We start from the raw sequence: 9,637 nt of genomic DNA, 5'->3' as shown, positions 1-9,637 counted from the left end.
CCTAACGTTCCAGAATAATACAAAAATAAAAACATAAAAAAAATCTTTGGTTAGCACAGAACAAATACAAAACATCTTTAAAAAAAGTTGTTTTTTTAAATTTCTCGTGCCCTCACTGGACTGCTGCTCAGCAGCACTGAGCTCATCAGTGTCACCAATGGGTACAAGCTAGCCTATACATTGTACAATGCTGAACACAACACAGAAAAAAGAAGTCAGGAGACAAGACAGTTCTCTTAAGCTTCTATTAATTTTATTTTCTTTGCTTTTTTTTTAGGATGTTCATTGTGTTACACAGAGCAATTAGCCACACAAGTTTGATTCTCTTTAATTTTTTTTTTAATTGTTAATTATATTATTCTCCCTTATAAGCGCTAATGCTAAAAAAGTTACTCCAGAACTATCACACGGTTAACTAACTTGTGAGCACATCGGGACAGTAAACTAACACTTCACATACATAAAACAAAGAAAGATCATTAAAACAAATCAAAGGGGAAAGAAAAATGTAACTGAATTGTAAAAACTAAGAGACAAAAAAAGACAAAATGGACAAGCATTTACAATCACACAGCCCTGTTCAACCACTCTGATTTCCTTATTTGGCCTTTTTAAAATTTCTAGTCTTTAATCCTGAAATGAGCCCAACAATTACATTGTACACTCCAGCACAATGGTCTGCAACCCACATGCTTTAATGCCACAATCTATCATGCACAAGCATGCGGCATGATATCATCAGTATTTGTGTTTTCCACATCTTCTGCAAAAGATGTTGATGGTACAATAGGCCGTTTATGCACTGCATAAGCAGCCTATTATGGATCGGAGAGGAGTGACTCAAAAACAGGTTGCCGTCATCATTCCGACCATCAATTATAATTCCAAGCTCACATTTAAGGCCTTCCATCGCATCACAACCATGTCCGCTTCATGAGTCAGGTTTGGAAAAAGGAGAATTAAATAGCATTTAAATGAAACAGGCATCTTCCAACTCAGTGGTCGTGCTTTCATGCATTCGATTATAAACGCATGCAATGGACTGGCCTCAAACATGGTCCTTTAAAAGCACAGTCCGTGTAATGGCTACTTGGCACAGGGCAGTGGTAAGCTTTGACTTTATTTGCAATTATTAAGTATTAGCAATTCAGTGAGAATCTGGATGAATTTATTTATGATAACTGATGCTTAAAGGTGCACGTTTAGCTCAGAGCACTTCTGATGGCAGAATTTGGTCAATAAACACCTCGATTCTTGAGGGGCTTTTAGTTTTGGCAGGATGCTTAAGCTTATTGGCTCCAACCGGTTGGCTCAGAGTTCAGAGAGTGGCTGAAGAAACTCTTGTTTTCTATTCTTATATATTATCTGAGCATGGTGGCAGTGAAGGGGCTGGTTCATTGTCACTGATAAGTCACAAGGGGTTTTATTGGTCTTAAAACTTTTGTAGGTAACCTGGGCCTTTCTCCATCTGCATTGGTTAACTGTGCTTACAAGACACGAGCACTGACATTTGCTCTCTCTCTCTCCCCACACACTCCCTCTCACACTCACACATATCAGTATAAACATATGCAAACATGACTCTGTTGTCCCCGGTGGTGAATAAAGTGGGTGGAGAGGAGTACGCACCCCCCAACACCGCAGCACACATGAAGTCAAGTATGCTAGCTGGGTTTGTTTGGAGGTATCCGTGCATGGGCAAGGCTAAGAGATTACAACCCAGATAGATGATGAACACAGTGATCCCTTTCTGGCCACACCGAGCACTGAAATGCAATATCCATACGAGCATGCTACCGATGATGGGATGCTCCCTGGTGAGTGGTAGAACACAAGTGTGGATATTAAGACACGCAGTGCAAGACTGCCAGCAGTATTGGAAGCACTTCTGAATGTGCGGCGACTACTATCAATAGGGTGATAATTAAAGCGCGCAAAACACCCTCAGTCTCACCTATGTTTACCTCCAGGCCATAACTCGAAACAGCACACACACGGACACAGATTCACACAACTTAGCAGAATATAAAAGAAAAAAAACAAAACAAAATTATCCATTCAATATTAACATGAGCTGATAGCAGGCATGCAACTTCCAAACAGTCCAGAAGAAAAAATAAAATAAAATAAAAGCTTCTTGTCCATCACATCAAAATCCAATGGAGGGGGGGAAAGATTACAGTCACTTATAGACGAGGGCCAAATGGAAGACATAAACAATCTGGCAACATCAAGGAGGAAGTAGTCACTACAATGGCTCTCATTGGCTGTCTCCATATGATGGGGTCAGCCAATCAGTATCTTCAGCCCCTTGCTGAGACAGGTTACATATAAGAAGAAAAAAAAAATCCCATAAAAGAAATGATAAAGAAGAACACAATAAAAACTAGCTTTAAAAGTAGTAGACACACATTGTTATAAGTATCTCTGCTATTGTACGTTTTTTTTGTCTATGTCGTTTTTAAGTCATTATGTAATAAAGAGAAAAGTTACTGTTTTTTTTCTATCATCATTAGCTTCAATATCATCATCATCATCAAGAACATCAGAATCATCAGCATCAACATCCACAATACCGTTTTCAGGATTATTACTATTGGTTTTGTACGCTGCACTGTAAATCTAAATTAAAGGGCTCTATTGGCTGACAATAGAGGGAGAGAGGACTAGTTGCTGTTCGTCACCCCCTCCTTTGCTTTAATAATCTCTTCATGCCTTTTAAAGACTCATGTTTATGGCAGAACAGCCGGTTGTACTTTGCTTTGGGCTGAGGTTGTAAAGAGAAGGGTTTCTATTTTCCACTCAAGTCACTCTATTCCTCTTCCTCCTTCCCTCCCTCTCTCTAACCATCCATATTCCTATGCTCTTTGTGGGGAATGAAAGGAGTTGTTTAGTGACAAATAAGTAACCCATTCATCTTGTCTCTGCATTATTGTCATGCTTCATCTTTCCCTTCCTTTTGCTTCCACCCTCCTCTCATCCCGCTCTCGCTCTTTCTTTCTATCATTTTGTTTTCCTTCAGCAAGACACCTCCATCGTTTGGGAGGGGCTGGGCGGCATCTGGCCGCCCTGCGAGCCCTGGGACAGGGTGCGGGAGCGAGAGCGGGAGCCATCCATGGAGTAGGAGGAGGAGAGGGAGGTGGTACGAGAGCGGGACAGGCGAGTCATGCAAGATGAAGCCACTGTGGAGAAACACAGAGAAACGGTCAGTAAGAGTACAAGTCATGGAAACAGTCAGGTATCAAAAGGTAAGGAAATGTTGCTGACAACACATAGTTGTGGTCATCCACACTCATAATGGACATGATTGACAATTTGTGGCCTTTAATCATTTACTTGAATTGTTATTTTTCCAGCATGGAAAGACTATACAGCATACATCTTTAATAGCGCTAAAAAAACAGGGATTAGGGGGGCAATTTTCAATTCATTTTGAATTTTCCCTAATCTGCACAGGGTCAGATGAGGCCAAGACCTATTAACATCTCACTAGACTACCTCCAAATTCTTCAACTTCCTCTTAGATCAATAGCTGGACAGTTGAAACACGGTTTGGTGTTCCAACAGGATCCCGAACACACATCAAACCTGGTTTTGGAATGTATAAAACTGGCTAACATTAAGCTTCTGGAATGGCCTTCCCAAAGTCCACTCCAGAAGTCAAAGCTTTTAAAGTCAGATGTATGCTGTACAATCATTACACCGTGGAAAAAAGAACAGTTCAAAGAAATCATTAAAAGCCCAAATGACCACAACATTCATGCTCACGATGAGGGTATGTAACTAAACAGAGTATCGAAATAAAAGTATGAAGCAAATAGGAAACAATACTAAAGCCATGTCTCTGTAGAAATAAGGAAGATAACTGCTTGATAAAGTGAACTTACTGTAGCCCATGCCCTGGATGAAATACTTGAAAGCCTCAGTAAGTTTAGCAGGCTGCAACAAAGACACAGGACATTACATATCAGGCCAAAAACATGTTTAACTCGTTTGCTGCACTGAATAATGGTGCTCACTGAGGACCCCGTGTGGAAGCCCAGGGTATCCGTTTTAGTTTTGACACCTAAAAACATTTGCCAACCTCTGGGGCTAAAAGACAATGAAGCTACCGCGTATGTGTGAAAAACTACAATTCGCCTTGTGGCTACCTGTAGCAGACTCCTAACATGAGTCAATCCCCACAAACCAACAAGACATCAATATATTTACTGCTTTGTTTTAAATGGATCTTGATCTCTGTAGTTAAATCTTCCTTTCATGACAGCTATGTGGGAACAGAAGCCAAAATTTGGCTTGTTCTAAGTTTTTTAATTAGGCACCTGTGAGTGTGACACAATGGAAAAGTATCAAGATGTTCTTTTCACACTGAAGTATTGCCCAGGGTGGATTTAACATCCACACCTATGTCACATGTGTGTTATTATAGAGATCTTAAGGTGTTTTTACCTGAGTCAGCTGAGGCAGACCACCAGCATCAGCCATCTGCAGAAGGACAGAAGAAGTAAGTAAAGGTGAAAAAAAACAAAGACAGACAGACGATGCAGACACTGAGGACACAGGTATGAAAATCACCTTTAAGAACGAGGTTGTTGTCGGGTCCATTTTGCTGTTGCACTCCACCTGGTGGTTACAGAAAGAAACACAGTCTTTGTTACAACCCATCACATCATTTTTTTTTGCACAGAAACGTACAATCGGTGTAAACAGCCGTTCAGGTAAGTGTCAAATAATAAAAGAAACTTACAGCAGCATCCTCATAGGGAGCATGATCGCCCACCACCAGCATCACAGGACATCTGAGGGTCAAACAGAAACAGGTGCTGATTAGAAGTTTGAAGATTTGAGAGATTAATGTTTAGTAAAAAAAATCAGAGAGTGGGTATTTACTTGAAAGCGCTGTTGCGGTCAAAGATCAGGTCTCTACGACTGTAAGGAGAAAGAAATGGTGTCAGTGGTAGTTTGATGTAAGGTCGATTATTTGTATTTAAGTCATGATGCACGACAGCATGTTATGTTTACCTGTTGTAAGATTTCCACAGGAGCTCCATGTTGGACAGGTTGGGAGCTTTGGAGATGCGTTCTCTGTAAGACTGCACTAGATCTGTGCTTGACGACAGCTCCTCCTAGAAAAACGGTTTAACATTTGATCCTTTTTTCTCAATTTTTTATTTAACTTACAAAAAAAAAATCTGTCATTTAAACACTTATGGATCTAATAATGTACCTGACTGAAAAGGTGGCACAGAATCTGCTCTGTGAGGGAGGACGTCACGGAGCTGAGCTGGAGAGGAAAGAGGGGGGATCATTCAGGCAGTTTATTTATTTTAATCAAGCGCGATGAAATATACGATAAACAATTACATGATCAATAGCACAGAACACACAGACCGTGCGTGAAGTCACGTAATTTCATATCCAGAGCTATTGTTACATTGATGAGTAACTCCCATTAGGACTAACAAGATTAAATGATGTTTCTGTGTACACGGCCACTGCAGCCCTGACGTGGAAGGAAGGAAGCGAGAGAGAAAGAAACCTTTTGAGCAGCCCAGTCTATCCATCCTCGGGCGTTAGTGTCGATGTTGATCAGAACCAGACCTTCCACTGCATCTGGGTTTGTGAGCTGAGGAGAGAAAGCAGAAGTGTTCACTGACAGTGTGACACTATCTCACATACATCTATATTTACGGCTCATGTGGTGAAGGGAAAACAAACCGCACATCGGATCTTAATGAGTGAAATATTCAGGATGAAGATCTTTGCTGACATTATTTAATTTGCAGAAACCAAAGCCATCAACTCTTTGAAGGCTGGATTCAAAAATCCCACCAAAAGTCAGTTAAAAATTAAAATCAGCGGCATAATGTGGTTCGGTAATATGAATGTGTGCTTCCCATGTGGATGTATGCACTCTCTAATGTGTGTGCATGATCCTGATGAGAAGCAGGATGGTGTCCTCTGGGATCTCGTCCAAGTTCAGGGATTCAGTGATCTCCTGGACCGTAAGTGGCTTTATTTGACTGAATCTGATACTCCCAGAAGTTCTCATTTGGATTCAGATCACGGGCTAGTCAGTGACATGATTGCTGTCGTTTTCTAGGAACTGCCTACATACAGTGACTACGAGGCCAGACACTGTCTTACACCAGGATCCACTGCACAAAGATAAGGTTAAGGTCTAAAGATTTCACCCTGGTACCCAACAGGAGTCAGGGTGCTGTTAGTTAACAGGTGGAGGCCTGTGTGACCCTCAAAGGATTTGCTTCCTCAGATCATCACTGACCCACTGCCAGACCTGTCATGAGCCAGTTTAACTAGTCACATCGGTCGAGCTGCAAGCAAACAGTGACGTGGCCACAGCTCTGTACTGGTTATACCACCGCTGAAGACACAAAAAGTGTTCTCCTGAGCGATAGGTGTTACAATTCACACAAAACCTCCACATCAGGGTTGGTACAGGAGGAAAAGTCGAAACTGGAAGCAGTTGTCGATCACTACATTAGCTAGGGCAAGAACAACAGGGTATAATAAACCAGGAAGTTTCAGGCAGCATGATGTCCAGACTCTTTTATATCTGTCACACATGCTCAGTAAGAAGCTCCTCACCGGTGGCAGCTCTGCCAGATCTGCTGTTTTCTGGAGAACGGCACAGAACTCTACGGTGGCCCTGAGAAGCCAAACGGACTGCAACTTAAGAAAACACCAGCAATAAGAAGAATGCTGCAAAAACACAACGGAAATAGGAAAAACTAAAACAGAAATAAAACAGATTTCCAAAAGCACAAGGGAAGTGTTTCTGGGCAGACAATAACCTGACGGACCAGTTGCAGGAACCAAAATATGCTAAGAATTGTGCTGGAGACACTTAAAAGAAGTGGAGTATCTATCGGTTTTGTGAGGAAAGAAAAGATGAGAGGTAAGTGTGTTAGCCTAACTATTAGCCTAACTATCTGTCATCAGTATTATATGAATCATGATAAAACACACCTACCATGTTTTGGGTTCCTGCAACTGGTCCGTCGGGTTATTGTCTCCCCAGAAACACTTCCATTGTGCTTTTGGAAATCTGTTTTTCCTATTTCCATTGTGTTTTGTGTGCTTTTGCAGCATTTTTCTTATTGCTGGTGTTTTCTTAAGTTGCAGTCTGGTTGGCCTCTCAGGGCCACCGTAGAACTCTCTATAAGAAAGTCGAGTGACCTCTTCTCTGCACTTAATGTTCGTTAATAAAAAGCCCTTTGAAGTTGAAGTTTTAACATCAATTAAAAACCATTTCAATTATTTGGGAACTCTTTATTCGACATCAGGAAGTGACCCAGAAGAAAACTAATTTTGTGGACGCGTTTTGTCTGGAGATGATGTTGATTTTCACATTTAAACCAAAGCTAATGAGCATTCAGCTTTTTCTTATTTTAAGAGGTTTGCACATAAATATCCACAAGCGTCACAGTTTAACATATTTATTTTACAAAGTGTTCCTGCTGAACTCTTCTCTCTTACAGTCAGCCCCACGCAAAACTGTAAACAAGAACTGACACCATCCTGTGTTAATGCAAAATAAGACCTCTGTCGAGTGCTAAAGCAGGGTCTGAAATGACTCATCAGGACAGCTTTACCAAAAAAAAAGAAAAAGATGCTTACCGCGAACCTGGCCAGGATGTATGCTCCTGCTCCCACACCCACTCCGATTACAGTACGGAAGCTGACAGAACGATAAAGGTTATTAACACCTACAGCATACACATGTGCACACAGTGTTAATTGTTGCTGAACACTCTGGTTATTTATATATCTACAGCATTGTGCCAAATTCTTGAACCACCCTTTTCTTTATATTTTGACAAGAAAATGGAAATAGTTGCAAAGATATACTGAAATACATGCAAACATATGAGGCAAAACAGTTTCAACAAGGTCACCACAGCAGGTAGTGCTGTGTGTCTCAAGGCCACTTAGCTCTGTTACACAAATCCAAAAAAATTGCTTGCGGTCACATCACAATAAATACGGTTAACTCACTTGAAAAACTGCAGGACAGCTGGGATCATCTCTGATATGGTCTCCATGGAGGGATACTGGTAACTACAACAGCACACACAAACGAGCTTAATGCAATTAAGCGGCTTAATATGAAAACAAATATGTGAAGAATGTTATGTTACCCAGGAAATACTCATTCTTATCTAAGATCTCCTCAACCTATTCATGGTAGCTGGGCAGCGCTGATCCATTAGATACATTTCATAAGTAAATACGACGGCTAACACCTCTATCCACAAGGATTTAAGACCACAAAGAGAATGAGCTTCAATTTCGAGAAGCAGCGGCAGAAGCGAAGGGTCAGAGCTGAGAATCTGTCACAATACATGAAACAAAATCCTGCTGAGCCACTAAAATAATCTCACAAGGAAAGGGAGTGATAGAGAAGTACTCGTGGGGGAAGGAATAAGAAGTACGGGGAGAGAAAAGAAGGGATTTTGTTTAAACTTCTGACAAGAGCGCATTAGAGAACAGAGATGGTGCAGGGGGAGATGTGAGAGAGGAGAATGGTAAGGATTTTTAGAAGAGATTAGGTTCAGGCCTGTACGGAAGATTGTTTCCATTTCTCAGAAGTTTACTTTAAAAAAAGAATTGCAAGGTTACTGCAGGACACCTTATCAAACACGATGACTGTCTCACCCTGCAGGGTAGGCGGCGGCCCCCTCCTCTTGTCCTGGGGCGTCGATGTGAATCAGGGTGAAATTCTTGACAATCTCCTGCATCTCTTCGAATTTGAACAGAGGCGAGAAGCAGCTCTTACCTGCCAGGTAACAAAAACAGAGTAAACAAAGATAATGAGGAAAAAACGCAATCGGTAACACGCAAGAGACTGTTTGACTTGGAGAGAGAGCTACTCACTGTCCAGACCCACATCATGGAAGGTGAGGATGGCGGGCCTACGGGTGGTTCGCGTGCCATGGAGGGTCACGTGCAGGACGCCATGTGGAGTCTCAACACTGTGCTCCTAGAGAAAGCAACACGAACAAACACAGACTTAACAACGTCAACCTGATGGTAACATCTGGCATGGAAAACAAAAATAATAACCTTTTCGGTGCATGAACTTTCTTTTATTTTTGGCTGCTTGCCACAGCCAATCGTCTGCCTCCCTCTCGCCCTGTCCCTAGCATCCTCCCCTGTCTCACCAACCCTGCACCAACTCATCTTCAACAAGTTCTTTCTCTTTCTCTTCATATTCAACAACCTTTGTCAAAGACATCCACCACTGCTACACTGCACATGTCCAAACCATGTCTTGCCTCTTATTTTGTCTCCAAAAACTGAGTATTCCTCTCTAGCTCTTTGCAAATTCTGTATGAATGTGGTCCTTGTATACACTCAAGTTAATAAATTGCAAGTTCTATATCCATTCCTCCACTTCAGGTCATCCAATTTTTCTAGACCGCGATACTTGAGACAGGCTGACAGATAAGAGTGTCACAGGGGGATGTTTCTATCCCCCTATTCTATCTATGGCTACGTCCACACTAATGCGTTTTCGTACAAAAACATCGTTTTCTCCCCGTTTTGGCCTCCCGTCCACACTGAGACGGCAGAATGTGATGATTTTGTGGATAATTAAAGTCAGTCATATATC

At 41.6% G+C, this 9,637-nt stretch overlaps 2 protein-coding genes across 2 annotated transcripts in view; both read right to left on the bottom strand.

The window, feature by feature from the left end:
- Positions 1–236: 236 nt before the first annotated feature.
- The window catches only part of ndrg2 (NDRG family member 2), a 13,276-nt gene continuing 3,875 nt past the window's right edge, over positions 237–9,637 (bottom strand). Inside the window, exons 2-14 of the mRNA XM_005751450.2 lie at positions 8,899–9,004; positions 8,680–8,800; positions 8,020–8,082; positions 7,642–7,702; positions 5,540–5,626; positions 5,228–5,284; positions 5,023–5,126; positions 4,891–4,929; positions 4,748–4,799; positions 4,576–4,623; positions 4,450–4,485; positions 3,888–3,939; positions 237–3,182 (exon numbers count right to left, since the gene is read on the bottom strand). Coding sequence (XP_005751507.1) covers positions 3,019–3,182; positions 3,888–3,939; positions 4,450–4,485; positions 4,576–4,623; positions 4,748–4,799; positions 4,891–4,929; positions 5,023–5,126; positions 5,228–5,284; positions 5,540–5,626; positions 7,642–7,702; positions 8,020–8,082; positions 8,680–8,762 — 846 coding nt within the window. The 5' untranslated portion in view covers positions 8,763–8,800; positions 8,899–9,004 and the 3' untranslated portion in view covers positions 237–3,018. The remainder of the gene's footprint in view (positions 3,183–3,887; positions 3,940–4,449; positions 4,486–4,575; positions 4,624–4,747; positions 4,800–4,890; positions 4,930–5,022; positions 5,127–5,227; positions 5,285–5,539; positions 5,627–7,641; positions 7,703–8,019; positions 8,083–8,679; positions 8,801–8,898; positions 9,005–9,637) is intronic.
- Positions 8,891–9,637, bottom strand: part of hnrnpc (heterogeneous nuclear ribonucleoprotein C) — a 68,952-nt gene continuing 68,205 nt past the window's right edge. The window contains exon 9 of the mRNA XM_013915489.1: positions 8,891–9,004. Coding sequence (XP_013770943.1) covers positions 8,891–9,004 — 114 coding nt within the window. The remainder of the gene's footprint in view (positions 9,005–9,637) is intronic.

Source organism: Pundamilia nyererei, unplaced genomic scaffold, assembly GCF_000239375.1.
Source record: "Pundamilia nyererei isolate P.nyererei 1_Seehausen unplaced genomic scaffold, PunNye1.0 scaffold00312, whole genome shotgun sequence".
Taxonomy (NCBI): domain Eukaryota; kingdom Metazoa; phylum Chordata; class Actinopteri; order Cichliformes; family Cichlidae; genus Pundamilia; species Pundamilia nyererei.
This window is presented reverse-complemented; position numbering and strand designations above follow the sequence as displayed.